The 19,474-nt window shown below is 43.8% G+C and overlaps 1 protein-coding gene across 1 annotated transcript in view; it reads right to left on the bottom strand.

The window, feature by feature from the left end:
* SPOCK1 (SPARC (osteonectin), cwcv and kazal like domains proteoglycan 1) overlaps positions 1–18,693 on the bottom strand; it is a 1,975,354-nt gene extending 1,956,661 nt beyond the window's left edge. Inside the window, exons 1-2 of the mRNA XM_085618015.1 lie at positions 18,164–18,693; positions 17,448–17,615 (exon numbers count right to left, since the gene is read on the bottom strand). Of these exons, the coding sequence (XP_085474141.1) occupies positions 17,448–17,615; positions 18,164–18,169 (174 nt within the window). The 5' untranslated portion in view covers positions 18,170–18,693. The remainder of the gene's footprint in view (positions 1–17,447; positions 17,616–18,163) is intronic.
* Positions 18,694–19,474: the final 781 nt, after the last annotated feature.

The following is a 19,474-nucleotide window of genomic DNA, read 5'->3' as shown; positions in this document are numbered from 1 at the left end:
GCTTTCAGTGAATCCCTTCAACCAACCTTATTAAAAGTATTCAATAACATTGCTCGAGAGGGACGTACACCGACTTCAATGACAGAAGCCAACATTATTGTCATACCAAAAGAAGGGAAAGACCCTCTTCTAGAAAAGACTACAGGCCAATTTCACTGATTAATGTGGACTGTGAAATATATGCAAAAATCCTAGCCGTGAGACTGAATATGGTTCTCCTGAAATTAATCAGTAATTCCCAGGTTGGCTTCCTCAAATACCGAATGTCGAATGATAAAACTAGGCTTTTGTGTCACATACTTGAGAAAGCAGGGCTGACGTCTACCCCCTCTATCGCCATCACCCTGGATGCTGAAAAAGCGTTTGACAGGGTGTCATGGTCATTCTTGAGACACTGTATGCTGTCCTTCAATCTAGGTGATCCCTATATCGACATGGTTATGGCTATGTACTCAGATCCTACCGCCCGCATAGTGATCAATGGGTCCCTCTCAGATATCTTTACACTAGAACAAAGAACCAGGCAGGGTTGCCCTCTCTCACCCTCCCTATTTCTCTTAGCTTTAGAGCCATTAAGCCAAGATATAAAGCGCAATAATGAAATAAAAGGAGTAACTTTTGGGGAAGCTCAAGTGAAACTTGCCGCATATGCAGACGATATTCTTATAGTCACGGAGGACCCGAGCTCGTCTATTAAGGCCCTGATGCATACCATAGAAACGTACTCAACCCACTCAGGGTATAAGTCAAACCGAGACAAATCCGAAGTTAAACCCCTAAACATCCATTGCACTAGGGAAATACTGAGAGATTCAGGCCTTACATGGCAACCAGGTTTTATCAAATATATGGGGATAGAATTCGGAAGCACTATATTGGAATCACTACAGAGAAATGAAGCTAACACCCTGGGGAAAATCAAAGCTCTCCTCGAGGCATGGTCACCAAGATTCATCACATGGTGGGGGAGGATTGAGAGCATCAAAATGATGATTACGCCCTTTAGTGAACTATTTAATACCCATGCTTCCCCTCATACTGTCAAAGGATTTTCTTCACAAGTTAGACATCCTGCTCTCAAAATTTCTATGGTAAGGGAAAAGGGCCAGAATAAGTCTAAAGAAGCTCAGATTAGACAAATCCATGGGGGGGTCAACCTAGCGGACTTCAAACTTTACCAAACAGCATTCTTTGCAAAACAGGGAGCGTACTGGCTTTTTCCGCCGGAGGAGTAAACCCCAGTCTGGCTAGAAATTGAAAAATCATTACTTAAAAACCTCGCCCCAGCAAGCCTTCTTACCTCAAACTTCACCAACATCACGTGCTCAAAGTCCATATTCAAAAACACAAAGTCTGCACTACTGAAAGTGGATAAATTATTAGACATCAGCATTCGAAGATCTAACCTTGAGTCCCTCTGGGACAATCAAAAAATGTTATACAAAGGGAAGACACTACACAAGGAAACCTGGATCAACAGTGGTATATTTTTTCCATACCAACTGTTCGATTCAGCTTGCCCTCTAACCTTCAAAGAAATACAAACTAGATATAATCTGGGCCCCCTGGAATTCTATCACTTCTTAAAAATAAAGGCAGCATTAACGAAAGCTAAACTTTTGCCTTTAACACCCTCCCTGCAACAACACATGGCGAGGATAAATCGGTTGGGACACCAGGTTTCTTGGATCTACAAATTAATCCATCCACAACAATCTGCCCTCAATAAGAAGATCATATCCTTCTGGGAAGCTCACTCCTCCTCCCTGATCTCGGACGCTGACTGGTCCAAAACTTGGAGCTCGGTCTCGAGGAATAAAATCTCTCTAACCCTTTCCCGGACAATGTTTTGGCTTCTAAAAAAGGCCTACTGGACACCAGCCCGCTTACACTCATGCAAGATTCAAGAGGACCCTACCTGCTGGAACTGCAGTGAAGAGATAGGAGACCTAGCCCATCTATTACTATTCTGCAAATGTATGGAACCCTTTTGGGATAGAGTGTTTGGCTTCATCTCTAATCTTTTCTCATGCACCCTCGAAAGGGAGCTATCCACGTTGACATTTGGCTTCCTCAGGGCAGATTCACTGAATGACAAAGACAGGTCGCTTCTAGACCTACTTCTGATGGCAACAACTAAGATCGTACTAAATAACTCGAAAGAAACACGAAAAGCATCTTTCAAATGCTGGTTGAACTGGGTCTCCAACTTAAGGGGTGCTGACAACATTGCTCTCCAGGACTCTCCATGGAGACCGCCCTCAGACACATGTGGGATAGCCTCGATCGATACTTCAGATCACACAAACCGCCATGAACCTCACTTCCCAGCCTGCCCAACTAACCACTTAACTGTGATGCCCTCACGCTAGCTCGTTGTACCCCAATAGTCCATAAATACTATCAATGCATACCTTAGAATATTTGATACTTAACATCAGATGTATACTCTGTTATAATGTATTCTTTTTTTTTTTAAATGTATAGAATGTGTTTGTGTACATTATCGTTTGCCAGAGGTTATATAAGGTGACTTACACAACCATGCGTCTATTCCAACCAATGACTGTCATATTATCCCGACCATAATTCCTGCCTTGCCATATTGTCACCCCTGTTTATTCATCATTATACTATGTCTTTATTGTTTTCTTCATTTGTCCCTGCATATGTACTTATTGTGTGCTTTGATTTGTCTAAAAACAACCAATAAAAAATATTGAAATAAAAAAGAAAGTGTCAGGGGTAAAACAGTGCCTTGAAGATCTAGGGGCCGTATTACTGATACAATGCACTTTCCTTGTTTTCGCCATGGCGTACCTTTCAAAAGGTGCCCCCCTTGTGCAAACAAGGAAAGTGCACCATATTAGAATGAATGCTCTGCCCTCAGGGCAGCCATGAACTTGCACTGCTCCCAGGGCAGCCCATTCGAAGTGAAATACGGAGTCACTACTTATAAGCGGCTCCGTGTTACAGTGTGCAGACAGCAACCCGCCTGCACTTTTAAGGGGGACTAGAGAGGCCGTTCCAGGTGGGTGCAGTGAGTGACTGCACTCGCCTGCAAGTGGATGTCTTGGGTCCATGGGAACCCCTTGCTTTCCTCCATAGGGATGCCTTTAGGAGGCACACTGAAGGCATGTTTATCTCTGTGCCAACATTTGTGAAAGGATGCAGACGCAGAGATAAAGGGATGCCCCCATGCAAATGAGGAAAGATCCCCTAGTCATAGTACTGTGCACATGTAGTGTCAGTGCTATCTACATTTGTATTACAGAAGGGGCTGCACAAGCATCTGTGGCCCCTTTTGTAATACTGGGGGGGGCACAAAGTGGGTGCAAATCCCAGTTGCGACTCTGTGGCAATCTGTGTAATACGACCTCGGGTGCAATGTTTGCAGTGAAGACATATCTTTCTTTCATGGGTTCAGCATAATTGAATGGAAGATGATTCAGTCCTGGATAGCTGTAAATTAGGAAAAGCAAGTAGGTGTCCTGACTCCACTAGACCAGGTCACTTGACCTAGCTGTCATAGACTAGAACGGACATGAGGAGGTAGCTGACGAACAGCATGGAGCAGGAGAAAAAGGAGAAAGGATAGAGGAGGCAGCTGGAGTTTGATCTCTTCCTCCACACCGATACCTGGTGGAGTTTCATTGGCAATCTTGGACTTTTGCTTGGCATTTTCCCTGTTGTATCCTAGGTGAGGCATTGGTCATATCAGGGGATGATGGTAAAAAGTAATTTTTCAGGGAATTTTGTAAGCAGAGAGATCTCTTAATATGTTATGTCTTTTTATATGAGGTGCCTGTCTGGCGAAGGCTGTACCTAACTAAACATTTAAGTACTTGGATGAGGAAGGAAGAATTAGAGTAATGAAGATTATCGGTATGTAATCCACACATTTTCAATCTTGTCCATTTCTCCTAAATACAACACTGAGCAAACCACCAAAGGAAACACTTAAAATATTTAGATTTAATTAACTTAGGCTTAGTGGAAACATATGGTCCTCTATGTGCTTGAAACATGACAGGTTATTTTCTATTTATTTGTTGCACCATAAGATCTCTATCAAACCGCCCAGGGAACACCGCTGATGGAGTTCCCTTGGCAATTCTGACCCATTGACCAATGATGAGGCAGGTAGGCTGAGGGATCTGCAGTGAGTTACACTAAAGCATGTGATAAGACCAGAAGGAGCACTGATGGGAGAGGTAACCAGAATGTGTGCCGTCATCCCTCCACCAGCACAGCACCCTCAGTCAGCATCTGTAAGCAGAACAGACAGACATGCTGAGGGAATCTGCTGGCATTTGAATTTCACGCGAGCTTTGGGAAAAAGTGCAGACTTTTCATAAAAGAAATGTAGCACTTTTTTGTGAATCAAATAATAGAGGCAATTTGGACGGTTGGAGCTGTTGCCAGATTGGTCAAATCACAGGAGTTGCCAAGGACAAATACATGTTGAGGTAGGGATGGCTACCCCTAGCAGCCTTACGATTACCAGGTGCCCTATCCTGAAACAGTCTGGCGTTCTCTTCGCTGCACCCGATCTCAGTGGCGGCTGCCTCGGAATAGGGGTGGTAGGCGGGGAAAAATATAATAAAAAATAAACTGACATGTCGACGTCACAGCTGCCGCTGCCTCTCCTCCGTCACAGACCCACAAGCACTCAGGCTCCCTGCCTCTCGCAGCTAATCACAACGCTGCCTCATGATTGGCCAAACAGGCCGCTCAGGCAGTACCTGGAAGTCTGGGCATGTTCTCCACTGGGCTGTGCAACACAGCCCAGTAGAGAACATGGCAAGTGCGCATGATGGTTTGGCCAGCCCTAGAGGGTGTTGGCCAATCCATCATGCACACTCAAAGGGGTTCAAACCACTCCTCACTCTGCTCTGACGGCGGGAGCCTAGACCCGCCCCACCCGACCTGGTTCCGAGACCGGCAAAGAAAAAAACAATGATAAGAACTCTTGTTATTATCATTTTCTTTTCTTGCACTGCTCGCTGTGCATTAGCGAAAGAGCCGCCACTGCCTGACCTGTGAACAATGATTGTTAGGGCTTTATAGTGCATAGTCATTTTATGGCTTTTCGTATGAAGGAATGCCCAGTGTTTGCTGCATTGTTCTATCATTTTAAGAAACGAGGGGGACCCCTGGTTCAGGACTTTGAACCTACCCAATTAAAGCTGTACATATCAAGAGTTCTGTGCGCCATAAGACTACAGTAAAACTGCATTTCACTCAGTAGCTTCTAGCGCATCGTATTCGGGGACTTCGTTTGATGTTCACTACCGGTAAAACTGGGTGAAGGGGAAGTATTGTTTCATATATTTCATGTTACAAAATTATCAGCGCATTAACATTAAAAATCTAAAATAATTCAACCAATACACTCGGTAAAAGAAATTACACCATAAATTGGGTCAAGATCATTCTTCCATATATAGAATCTGACACACCTGACCCTGAGGGACTATGCCATATTATTCTATATTATTTAACAAAACACTTTTTTACATTGCACCAATGATTCTATCATTTAGTAGGTTTTGAATGGTATCATTGGGCTCTATTGTAGATATAGTAGACAGACCACACAAATATGAAACGGTTCAATGGTACTTCAGATCCACCCCTCCTCCCCCAACTGGAAGAAACTTTAGAAAGTCTGACTGTTCACAATGCCCTAGGACAATAATGAGAACATCCAGAGCATGCCAGAGTATAAACACTCTCCACTGAGGATGTTCCAGCAGTGGAACCAAGTTGAAGACTTAAGTGCAAAGGAGAAAGGTGGAAATTTGAGAATAAATATAGTGAGATCACTGGGGAGGAGGATCAGCAGATTATGACAACAAAAGGTAGTAAAAGAAAATCAAGAACTGACAAGTCACTGTTGTTTTTAACCAATATGCCACAGTATTAACTTGAAGGACCAATTAAATTCAAAATTACAAATCAATTAAATCGAATACAGGCTATAGGGTAAACAAATTTATCATACAAAAACAAAAATACAACAAATCATTCAAAACACAGAAAAAAAAATCCACTTCTAATGGTAAGGTTACTGAACCCCATTTACAGATACACCATTCCAGGGACTTGTTAGAAAAGAGGCTGCTGTTAACGACCTCCCCTAAACCCAACGTAATATTTTTCTTAGTGACTAAGCAATGCTGACAAAATTAAGAAAATCGTTAATAAAAGTGAGGCAAAAAAGAATGAGTCCCCCAGAGCATAGTCTACTTCTTTTGAATCCCAACACAGGTCGGTGCATTAGAGAGAAAATGTACAAATGTATACTTAACTACTTTTTGGTGAGTGTGGATGAAACTAAAAAATAAATAAACAGGCTAAGAGAAAGGAGTATATAAACACACTGGAACCCGGCTTAGTGTGAACAGTTACTTATTCTTTCTCAAGAACATCTGAGGTTCGTTAGGAAACCCTTTAACTCAGATGTTCTTGAGAAAGTATAAGTAACTGTTCAGACTAAGTCGGGTTCCAGTGTGTTTATATATGATTGAGTGGGGGGGGGCGACCTGACTTTGTACCCCCTAATGCTCCTTTAGTGTTTAAGAGAAACGAGTGACAAATAAATGCTCCTTTTTGCCATCCAGGTTCCATCACAGAGCAAACCAATAGGAATAAAATGTACAGATCTTTATCAAAGTTGTTTGAGCTGATTAGGGGTAAAGAAAATATAAATCAATTGGTGAGTTGAAACTTCAAAGGGAGACCACTGATCATTTTCAGTCCAGTTCTCCTGCAATAGGCCACTGGTCAAAGCACCAGGGTAAAACACCTGAAAGATTTACATTCAATTCATTTAGGCTTAAAGGGAAACACAGGGTCCAGTATGAGCTTCAAACTTGGCAGTTTTTTTTCCATTTCTTTGTGGTGCCATGAGATTTCTGGCAAATTGCTTATTATTGGTGAATCAATAGTCAGTTCAATTGTCCTGCCCGTTAATCCACCTTCTGAGTTGACCATCTTTTTACCTTGCTGAGTCAGATAATGTTTGGATCAAACCGATCCTTTGATCAGGCTAAATTTTACTTCATAGCACCTCGCTTGGCTAATAGCCTGATCTGTCAACTGCCTTTTAAATGATACCATTTTTTTTTTAATCAATCATCTTTATTTCTTTGAACTTTCCTCTGACTGAATTTGTCAGGGCTAACAACTGGTGAGATGAATGAGGTTAGACATTCACTGACCACTTCAAATGCTTCTACCAGCGATTGGGGGATTGCTGCCTGACGACAAGAGGGGTCAGCGTTTCAAGTGGTGCTGGAAGCTATGCTAGAGCCTTTCCCAAGGAGCACAGCGCTGTTCTTTACCTCTGCCGATGACGGACGTTCTCCGTCCACCTCATGGATCAGTGCCAGTGACAGCACAGGGGGTATTATAAAAACATGTTATGGAATAATTAAATTTATCACCTACAATCGATATATAAAGGACCTTCAGCTCTAGAAGTATGATATCATTCATGACTAAATCACAATCTTGAATTTAGGCACTGATTGAAAAAAAAGAATGGGATATCGGTGCTAGGCAGAAGTTAAGGTTTTGAAGTCAAAGGAAGATTGCTTGTGGTGGTCTCTATCCACTGGCTCATGCATGTGTCTGACTCGTATTTGGCCATGGGCGCATACACACAATGAGGCGCTCCCCGTGTGAAGCTCGGCACCACTCCATCGAGAATACCCATCAAGATATTTCCCATTTACAGCTAAAACATTTTCCTAACACCCTGTATGCCTTGGAGGTACTATTTATTTGGTCTGTGAATTCCAGTGTCCCTAGTGTGCACATGGAGCACCACAGCACCAATCAGCACTTTAGGTGTCTGTAGGGATCCCGTTGTGACTACATCAATTGCAAACTGTTTCACACTTACCCGACACCTGCAGAAGCATCGAGGCGGTTGGATATCAAAGCCAAAAATTGATTAATGCAATCTAGCATGTATTTCCCAGCCAGCTATAAACGAATAAAGCTGCTTCCTACATCAGAAATAAGACGAATTCCACTCCCTAGCTCAAGTACCCCTTACTTGCAAAGCACTGATAACTCTGTAATGTCTCAGCCATCATGGCGCTAGGTCAAATGTTGAATTAGGGCTGGGGGAGGTGAGAAAAGGAGACTCCTCAAGCAGAAATTGGAGGGACAAAGACTATTGTGAACCCTTCCAACATCTCCATGTTGCTAACTCATACCCATCTGCAGCAAGGTGGAATATGCCATGAAGGCCGGACACGTGGAATGAACAGAAACGCAGGGGTTGACAAAATTCTATGGATTTACCTCATGAAATATATCCACTCCAATTGTGGACTTCTATAATTGCTACGTCGCACTCCAAATGAAACTAGGTCAATCTTCTACATGTAAAGTGTGGAGCCAGAAATAAATTGGCACAGTATTCCCCAAAGGGGTTGCAAAATGATACATGCCATTTTTTCAGCACACTCAATTTAGCGAAGGTAGACAATAGGCAGGAACACTGGAATTATACGATTTAATAATGTTACTCTTTCTGCATAATTATGGATGTACCACACAATCTGTCATCTACTGAAATCATTGCAGATTTCAACAACAACAAAATTTGCTTCTAACTCAAACAGATCGAAGATGAATTTATTTTTTTTAAAAGGGGGAGGGCAGTTGGTGTTGCGCAGTGGCAGACAATTTGCAAAGGTTAAGTCAGGAGCAGAACACAGGGACCTGCAGCCCGTATGGCTGGAGGGGTCGGGAGGGGGGGCAACCCTTCAGGAACCCTGAAACCCTTCAGAGGGGCCCCAATCTGTCCAAGGCCAATAAATATATGTGAGATATGGGAGACTCTTGGCTCTCTCTTCACATTCTGCAGGGTGGGGCATTATTTTACGTTATTCCACTCGGTTAAGTGGACACCTTCCGGCTGCTACTTCCGGTTTCAGGTGTTAAACTGGTTCTAGGGAGCTAGAACTTTACCAGAACAGTATTAAGGGGTGTTAAGGCAATAAAAATAGTGAATCAATATAGTCAAAGAATGTGACACATTCTGCCTCATAATTTGCTTTTTCCTGCCATATAATGTAGATAAACATGACGCATAATTTAGTTCTACCACAAAATTCCAGTGTCCTTAACAATAGGTTAATGGTCACCTCAGCCTCTGCCCTGAAAGGAAGCTCCGATCAATGAAAAACTTCAGCAGGCCATCAAGGAACACACACGTTACGTGGAACATTTAATGAGCGCCTTAAAGAAACAACCAACACATGCTTGAGCAAAACATATTTTAAATTAGCAACACGAATGAATATTTAACTGGCAGTGGCTTCTTCATACAACAGCACGTGCTGACTTCTACTTTTCAATATGTGTTCTCACTAGACTGTAGCCTCCTTATCAGCTGCATGCCCACAGCAGCTGCACACCCGAAGCAAATTAGCATACTCATTGTCAAATTAGCATAAACATTGTCTTGGTAGTTCAGAATGCGCCTGGTCGATATTTTGATGGAAGTCACATGCCCGTTTGACTTCTGAGGCAGCTTTCATTAGCCCTCAAAGGTCACCCAGGCGTGTTTGGCCACACATTTCAAAGAAATCTCAGCGGCAGATCTGCCGACGCCCAGAGAGCGCCTCCCAGCAGATTGCCTGTATTGACCCTGGCTGCATCCCGTACACACAGCACGGCCAGCTGCCCCGGCACTGCAGAACCGCTGGAGTCAGGGGTTCCAATCAATGTCCTTCTCTTCAGATCGGCGCGTGTGAAGGGGCATTGAACAAGCTGCCGAGTGTGAGCATTGCAACACAGTGAAACGAGCAGAACTCGAACATATTGGATAAAAAAAGCCAGCCACACTGGGGCAAGAAACTCCTGCATGGATTCCAACAGCGAGGACACAAAGATACAAAGTGAGCATCATTCCACGCTAGAAAATGTGAGAGCTGGAACCTGAGTAACAAATTTGTTGTATGGAATTTAGGCACTGCAGCAACAATATGAGACCTCTGCACATGCCAGAGGTTCTAATATTCCTATTATTTTACTTGGCTAAAACGCCAGTGCGAGCCCTCTTACTTATCACATGCGTAAACTTGGGCTTGCATAAGGATATCGACATTTCGCAGAAATGCAAGCTAGACCCACAATGCATGTTAGTCACCCAGTGCGTGGTGTGTTGCACGATTGTCTTGGTAACACAATTGGCGCCTGGCCGCATGTTATGGGACATGTTCAATTTAGCCAAGGGTACATATTATTGGACGCTATTGAGTCCAAACCTGCAATGTTAAAAGTGGAACGAGAAGGCCCAGAATTCAACATGCAATTGAGTAAAAAGGCAAAGGCTTGGAGGCACTTAGCAATGATACAACTGACCCTAACCTGAACAGCACAGCATTAACAATGTCAGAATCTCGCTTTCTTAAAGAAATCAGCTAACGGCTTACACATCTTTCAGAGAATCTGTGGGAACGGTTGCCGGTTCTCTGGACCTGGCCTATCTAAGGGGAAAGCCAGTGGAACCAGCTACCTACTCATATTCGTCTTGAGGATAACTATTTGCCTTTTCGAAAACTTCTTAAAACTATTTTGTTTCCTTGAAGACCGTCTGTAGTTCTATGATGACTCTTCTGCTAGCGCTGGGAGGCCTTCTGGTAGCCATGCGCTTTAGAAATGTAGGTCTTTCCTTAGTGACCGAAGCTTCCAAGTGTTTTCTTCTAAAGCTGCCTCCGCCATTTGTCCTTCCACCCGTGGCGTCCCCCAGGGCTCAATTCTTAGCCCTTTATTATTTAATATTTATGTTAAACCCTTGGCAACCATAGTCGAACAAGCTGGGCTAACCCTGTTTTCTTACGCAGATGACACCCAGATTGTCTTCTCCTTGTCAGGGAGAGACGTAAACAACATCTCCGCACTCAAGTCGGGCCTCACTCTTGTGGCCGACTGGATGCGGAGAAATTGTCTCAAGCTGAATGGGGAGAAGACCGAGGTGGTCATTCTGGGACAGAACAAACATCTTTGGGGTCCTCGCCATTGGCCCATCGAACTGGGAAATGCGCCTACACCATCTACGGCAGTTCGCAACCTGGGCGTCATTACTGACGACAGGCTAACTATGAGACAACAGGCTACTAAGGTCTCAGCCATCTGCTTTTCAACCTTGCGATGGCTTCACAAGATTTTGTGGATGCTCCCCCTCTCCTCTCGCAGAACTGTAGTCCAGGCACTTGTAACATCACGCCTGGACTATGGCAACATTCTCTATTTGGGCGCAGATAAAGCTACTATTCATGTGCTGCAGGTGGTGCAAAATGCGGCCGCGCGCCTGCTAAAGAATGTCCCCAGACGCACCTCAGCCACTGCCGCTTTGCGTGACCTCCATTGGTTGAGCATCCCAGAACGCGTTAAATTCAAGGCACTCTGCTATATGTTCAAGGCTAAGCAGGGTAGCGCCCCAGTATATGTTCAGGGGCTGGTAAAACCCTATAGACCCCTGCGCTCATTAAGGTCATCGGACATTGGCAATTTCACAGTACCAAGATGGAAGCTGGCAAAAATGGGAGGCCGCTCCTTTTCCACTCTTGGTCCTAAATACTGGAACTCCCTCCCATTGGCATTAAAATCTGAGACCAACTTACTCCGCTTCCGTAAGGCTTTGAAGACCCTGCTCTTTACTAAGCGTGACCAATAGTCGGCAGAGGCCTTAAGTCATGGTGACATTCTCTTTTCTTCTACAGTCTATCCCTGGCGCCGGGAAACCCATTGTGGGTAGCTGTGCGCGGTACAAGCTTAAATAAATAAATAAAATAAATAAATAAATTCATTCATTCATTCAAAGTCTTGGTTCAGCTTCTCATTAAATTCCCTTGGCCAGGACACGGCCCTCCCTTACTTGGTCCAGATTCCCCTCCTCAGCTTACAAAACAAATTTTGAAAACAGAGTGGGGTGTAACCCAGTCTTTTCATCCCGTAAATGGTACAATGTGATTAGGAATGGTAATGGATTTTGTACATGCCCTCTAAGAGTGAGTGTGCATAGGGTGTGCTGTTTCGAGGGGACCAGTTGGTCTTTAAGGCAATTTTAGAATGTATGGTTGTGGTATTGTTTTTGAATAATTGTCCTAATAAACTTGGTTTTACCTGTGTAAACCAGTTTCCTGGGCACACGTATATAAGTGTACGAATGAAATTTCATAAACATAAGTCCATTTGAGAAATATCACATTAAAGTTCACAGAAGAGTTGTGTCTTGATTCTTTCATTCTTATAACACGTGTTTTGTCTAAGAAAATGGTCCCACGACTTCTCCAGGGCTGGGAATGATACAAGTTCCGATATGAACAACAACAAGGTGTAGTGACTGTAAATGGAGAGTACACTCTCCCAAAGTGACATAGGTGAAACACACCCATTAGCTGTGGAAACCCTATACAAAACCCGTTTCTGGTTGGTAAAAACAATAGTGTTGTGATGATAATTGCTTAAAAGGTTCAGTGAGCAATGTGAAGGATGGGCAATGTGAAAGGTGACTTTTTAAATGATACTTAACATCACATGTATTACAAAACCAAATGAAATTAAGTGACATTTAGACATTTAGAAAAATTCGAAAGGTACATGTGGGAAACTAAAGTGCGCAAACGGAAAGGTTTCTCGGCAGAGTAGTTATGGAAAAGGGCTTAGTCACAACGCTGACTCCATATGGCATACGTGTGAGCCCTCGGTCCAACAAGTTTAGGAAAATGGGGGCACCCCAACTTATTCGTTTACACTTGAGGGTGGAAGTGTAAGAAACTAAAAATACATACATTGGAATAAAAGGCAAAGCTACCTGTGTAGAATGGTGCAAATACTCGTAAATCTAAAGAGAACACAATGAGGGACATGCGTAATGAGAAAAATCGGAAGCATGTGAAAGAAGACATAGAAAAGTAGTTCAGTCCAAATATAGAATGAGCGTGCTCTTACCCCAAAGCCGGAGATAATTCCAACCCGGCTGGAAAGTAGAGTGCAGTTACATTAATCAGGTGTGATCAGGTACATGGACATCTGAATAAAATAAAGGAGTTGTCCTACACACATATAGGGGTTACAGGGGTCTCCCTTACCTGGTTAGCAACGTATTTACTTTATTTTACTATTACATACGCAATTATAGCAGTGCGCCATAACTTCCTATTTACTAAAAACCCTCCTGTCAGATAACAACTTTGTATTACCTATGTACCATCTTTCGGTCACCTTTTAACATGCTAGGATCTCTGGGGATTGAGCCTACTTTCGACCCAATAGATCAGACTTTGTTCAGACTGTGAGCCTCAAAATAAAATTGAAAACCAAACACTCTGCAATGTAACTAGAGTTATCACGTATATCCATGTCATCAGTATTGGCTTTCATTAGACAAACCATTGTGTTCTGTGAGTTGTAGGCGTTGGTTGCCTCCATTGACTCCATTAATCCGACAGCCCTGGTGTTATGTTACATTATACTAAATAAGGATGGATAAAAGTAGTGCAGAATTATGGGTATGTCATTAGATATTAAACAAATGAGTTTTGAGTTGTTTCCCAGAGAATATTTGAGATGAAATAGTTCTGATGTTCAGAGGGAGTGTGTTCCATGTGTTAGCCCTAGAGATAGCTTTAGCTGTATCGCAAATTTAATGTTTTGCAAAAAAGATCATACATAGTGTATGCATACCTATTTAAATTGAGGAGCTTTTGGTCATTGGTCTGTTAAATTGCCATTTACATTTTTGCTTCCAACCATCACAGAATAAGGCATGAAGCAGTGGATCAGCCCACTTTTCACACTGCCTCACTTCAGTTTGAGCCACTGCAGAAAGCATTTACACCTTGCTCACATCATCCTAAAAATAGTTATTTTTGTCTTCAATGAGAAAGGTGGTTCAAAGCGTATTTTCTATTTTATGTATTTTTGTATAACTTATCTCATCATTTTGGGCACTAAGGGGGTGATTACATTGACGGAAGGCCCGCCACCGCCAGCCGTGCAGTGGCGGGCACTCAGCCATCGTACCTCGATGTCCTGCCCGCCAAATTGTGTTGGGGGGATGTGGGGGTGCACTAGGTGGGTACCCATGGCCCTCCCTTTATTTCCCTGCACTAAGTGGCAGGAACCGTGTGGTGCCTGCCACGTAGTGCAGGGAAATGCACAGCATGGCAATTTACCATTGCGGCGGGTACTGCTGCCAGCATCATCCGCTGCAATGTTAAAGTGCCTGGATGCGACCGCTATGGTGGCAGTCACATACCATAATGTGGGGTGCGGGACCGCTGCCTTACAGGCAGGCAGTCCCAATCCCCACTACGATGGCGGGCGGACTCAAGTCCGCCCACCATTGTAATTGGCCCTCAGTGAGGTGGTGATTTATTTTCCATCGCTTTTTTAAAAAGTTTCTTTCTACAGTGTTTAAGTGACATTGTAACAGTGTAGCAATCTGCAATTTGATAACTTGGTTAGTTGGTATTTATTCTTGTGTCCTGTACAAATAATAACAACAAAATCCATGGTACAATTGAAAGACTTGTTATTTAAAAACATCACTCATATTAGAGCCACACCAGTGAATGTTTTTTAAATATTCAATTTTCATAGCTAGCATAAGGCGGCCATGTTTAGGTGGTGGCTTGATTACTTGTTTATACTTGTGGCAGGTGCTTGCAATAAGAAAATTAAAATTATATAACCACTGCACCAGCTTGCCAATACCAGACTTACTGCTTTGCCAATGTTTGTTGATTCATGAAACTGAAGATTTTTCAGCAGGTAGGCATTGGAAGGTGAAAGGCTCTTGAAGGAACATACAGGTAAACCCATTGAGACACAAATTGAGGTGAACTAAGCAAATAGTTTTCATAATAATACTTTAGTCAATCGCAAGCCAATTGAGCTAATGACATATAGATAAAGCTCTAAAAATGGGAGAGAGATATTAAATCAAGTTGTCTGATGTTGCAGACCTTGACTATGTTGATAAAAAGTTTGGTTGATTCCTCGATAAACTGCAAAGCATTAATCTTGGTGTGAGCGTATCAAGGATGATACAGTGAGGTGTCGTCACTCTACAGCTAAAAGACGGATAGTGCAGGGTGCTGTGACTGTCGAGCCTTTAATGAAAAGCTTGAGATCAGAATCAATTTTTACTCCTAGGCTTTTGGTCCACAGGAGTAGAGTCTGTGCATGACCCTATATCAGAGGGCCAGAGAGAGGCTGCCCTGAGGTCTGTGCCTCCACCCATCACTAGCATCAGTGTTGTCAATATTTAGTTTAAGCCAGATCTACCACGTTCATTCCCTCTCCATCAGCATGGAACGTCATAGATTGGTTGCCAGCTGATTATATGATACTCACATTAAGTAGAAAGAGTGTGTCGTTAGCATGGATACAGAACTAGAAGTCATGGAAGTGGATGAGAGGCTAAAGGCTTTACAGAAGAGGCTGAATAGGTACTGCCACTTTGCGAATCCTCCGAGGATCCCACATGCCATGGCTGCGGCATTAGGAGTGAATCATCATATTGTCACTTTCTGGGTGCAGACTGATGAAAATGATGAAAAATAAAGTGCATCTGGCGGGCCGGTCACACAGAGTCTGTGCAGCAAGAGATCAAGAACCCTTAATTCACAGTGTCCAATGCCGCTGACCAATCCAATAAAGTTAGGAAACTGGCAGCACCTGGAGTCAGTGGCCAGATGGATATTGTCAAGGACCACTAGTAACACCACCTCTTGGCTTCAAACTAGGCAAGTGACAGGCTGAGGGTCATCACGTGGTCCACTATCTCACAAGAAACAGCTTAGCTGCCAGGCCTCTCAGGGTCAAGGATCTTTGCTGCCAGTTGGTGGAGTGTGATAATAATGTGTATCCTCAAAGCTCAAGACTGCAAATGTGGCAACCTCCCTACAGTGTCTTCAGAGCTTTGCTCTGCATTCTATCAGTTTGGAGTAAGTGAGATGAACTGAAAATGTGAAAGAGATCACTGCTTTATCTTAGCAGATACTTTCTTTGCATCAGGATGAATGAATGAATGAGGGTACTTTTTTTTGCGCATAGCTACTCGGAAGTGTGTCCCGGCGCTTTTAGAACTGCCATGAGGATTAGATAGATGTTCGCCCGAATGGATGGCATCTCCATTCAATTTATCATTGTCTGTGCATCCTGTAGTCTTCTGTCTAGCTGAAGCTCAGTTTCAGCAGTTTACAGAATCTTTTTTCAAACTATATACACTAACGTTACCAGAAGACACCATTTTCTAGACTGGGGCGTATCTTGAAAAATCTCTAGTGCATTCCAGGAGTTGTAGTGTTGGTTCATTTTAACTGAATCCGTTGGACAGCCATAGATAAGTACAATGATTTGTAAAAGGAAAGGCCAGGACTGCTTCATGGTATCACTAGTGACATGGAATCCTCTGATACCCTCCCATGTGTACACTCTAGGACCAGAGAAGCGCCCAGTTACTGTGTCACCAGAATAATCCGTGTCATAGGGAATGCCATTTTTTAAGTTCTGGCCTTTCCCTTGGCAACCTATTGCATCTGGGACTTGCACTTCTGGTTCAAGTCAACGGAACCAATGGGATTAACACTCATGAAAACAATGATTTCAGCAAAATTAGTATAGACCTGAAACATGGTGTCTCTAATGACAACGCCGTCCTGAGTGGTGATTGAGCAATGTCTAGAGTGAAGTCTCTGACAACAATGCCTCCACACGAAAGGCAACAGGATATTTGAAAGCGCTTCTTTCAAAACGCAACAAATAGTACTGGAAGAAAAACCATTTGGAAAGCCTATTAATGTTTATTGTCCTTCTAAAATCATTCACATTCTCTAGGGGTGCTTAACCACCTCCTGCACCCGAGTTCCACTGCCACTGGTCCCCCTGTAACCTCAAGGCATCCCCGTATGTACAAACAATGCTCTCAGACATGCCAAGTTCCCAGTGTCCATGACTAACTTGCTGCTCCAGCCCAAGCTTTTTCTTTGCATTCTGGGACTTGTAGACTTGTTTTTTATAGAACAGAAAAAGACCCAAAAATGGCACCCTTGCCGAATTTCTAGAAAAATCACTGACGCTCGGTCTTTAACGCCAATAATGTGAACAATTGTTCAGAGCTTGATTCCTGCTGCTACAGCCGTCATAGCAAACTACATAAACTTCTTTCAGCGCTAACCATGGTCCTGGAGGCCACGTCCTTTTAAACTTGCCTGATTGCCTTTCTTTTTTTTACGTGCGTTAACTGCCCTATTAGGAGGCAGACTGCGGCTACGTATCCCCAGGTGCATACTGCCTATCAAATGTCAGTAGACTAGACTGCACCACCACACACTGTACAGCCTGCCCCAGCTCCTGCACCACGCCTCGGTGAACAGGCAACTGCCAATTATAAACGTGCAAGTACTCACATCCCGGAATTTGTTCCAGTACTTGTCTTTGTCGTACTGTGACACGGAGCTCAGCCATTTGTCGTTGTCCAAGAAATGCCCTTTATTGTTAGTGCCGGCGATGATCTCCGGGTGCCTGGCTCTCACGTGCAGGCAGCACCAGGCGAAAACCACAAACACCACATTCGCCTGGAGGGGACAAAAAAACACGAGGATGAACGAGGCGCTCTCACCACAGCCGCGATGCGTCGTTATCTGAAAATATGTGAGACTTTAACGCTTTTAATCAAGGAAATATTTCAAGGCTGTCACTTTCCATTTCGAATCTATAATGTGTGGAATTGCATTAAAATACCACAACTCTTAGGCGTGTATACGGTGCGAGCCTGGCTGTTTCTGTCCGCTAGAAGTAGAAGTCTCCTCAGAGACTTGGGAGTGTTAAAGCGCGGTTAAGCACCTCTCGGATGCTGGAGTACTCGGTACTTCACACAAGAATGTTTTTAAATCCGTCATGCACACCGGCGAGGCTTTAAACGCGCGCACAGCTGGGCGCTGGAGACAGCAACTTCCAAAAACAGTGTTTACGTTCACAGCATGCTCTGCTTTCTTTCCATTCCTGCACCTGCCTGAGATGTGTAAACACGGGGAACGCCGACTAATAAAAACGGACGGCAAATACTGGCATCACAGTCTTTTTTGCGAAAAAACATTTTAATGAATAATAAAATAAGCGATACCTTCATTTTTGGCAGATCCTGTCAGGTCTGGAATTCGCTACTCCTTTGTCTTGCCCGTTGTTTTTCGGAGATTTTAGTCCGATGCTCTGCTACGGGGAAAGCTGGGAGCTATGTGGTTTTGAGGCTTCCTGAATCGTGCTATCTGGCGCCCCCTCCCGTTCTGAGGCTAGAACTGCTAGACCGTGCACGCTGCTGCAGACAGAGGGTAGCAGCCGCTCTCTACACCGGTGTCGAGGACCGGCACGAGCACTGTAAGCGAGACTGCTGAGCGGCTCCGGGGCAGCTCATCTGCTGTGACCAACGGGACCAACTGAACGATTCCAGCGGCAGCGGCTCCTTTAGAAACGTGCCGTGAGCCCGAGCCCGTGAAGCGGCGGCGTGCGGCTTGCCGTAGTAGGTCCCTGGAGACTGACAGCCGAAAGACTGGGCGCTCTAGGTGCGAATCTCTGCTGCTGCCTGTCACAGCAGGAGGCGCACGCGGCCGACCGTCTGCATTGGCTCAAACCGCATTAAGCAAATCCACCGGCTCTGTGATGCCGCGAAACCGCTGATGGAGAACGAGGCTCTTTCACACTAGTGCTTCGAAAAAATGTCATTAGCTCGGCGCTACCTTCTCTGACTGATCAAGAGCCCAACATGAATTCGTGAAAGGCAAGACACACATGAATGTACTGTGTTTTTAAAAAGAGACGGAATTATCACCACCAATAAGTTGATGATGTGGTGGGGTTTTTTCACAAAAAATATCATAATAAGCAAAAAGAACGATCAGTCAAACAAATAATCATGCAGTACAAAAGGAAATAAAGAAATGCAACATTTATATATGCTTTGAAGATAAATGGATATACACTTACAGAAAAGTCAAAAGCTCAAGGTAGTAAAAAAACAACTACAAATAAACGCTTGAAAATAAAGGTGCGACGTGCTGAATCTTCATAGTCATATTTCAGTGAACCTGGAGAGTAAACCATATCAGCCTGGTCGATAATCTTACAAAAATGCTTTTACCAGTGCATGAGAATGCGATAGCAGTGATTGTTGTGTGTTCCCACTACAAAGCACTACCCCAAACCTAATAGGACTGCAAACATTAATATTATAGGGAGGGGATGGGGCGCTACAGTCAGAGCTACAGGCTACGGCCAGAGCTGCCGACTTTGGAACTGGGAATCACTGAGGGCTTTGGTGGTCTTCGGCTGGCACTGCCACCACTGCAGTCCCAGAAAGATCAACAAGGCTGTGGTGAGCCCGCACATGAATTACAAGTAATATCCTGGGTGGGTGTGCGGTCCTGCGTCGGTCTCACAG

This window comes from Triturus cristatus, chromosome 7 (assembly GCF_964204655.1).
Source record: "Triturus cristatus chromosome 7, aTriCri1.1, whole genome shotgun sequence".
Taxonomy (NCBI): domain Eukaryota; kingdom Metazoa; phylum Chordata; class Amphibia; order Caudata; family Salamandridae; genus Triturus; species Triturus cristatus.
Note: the sequence above shows the minus strand (reverse complement) of the source record. Positions and strands in the feature narration are given on the sequence as shown.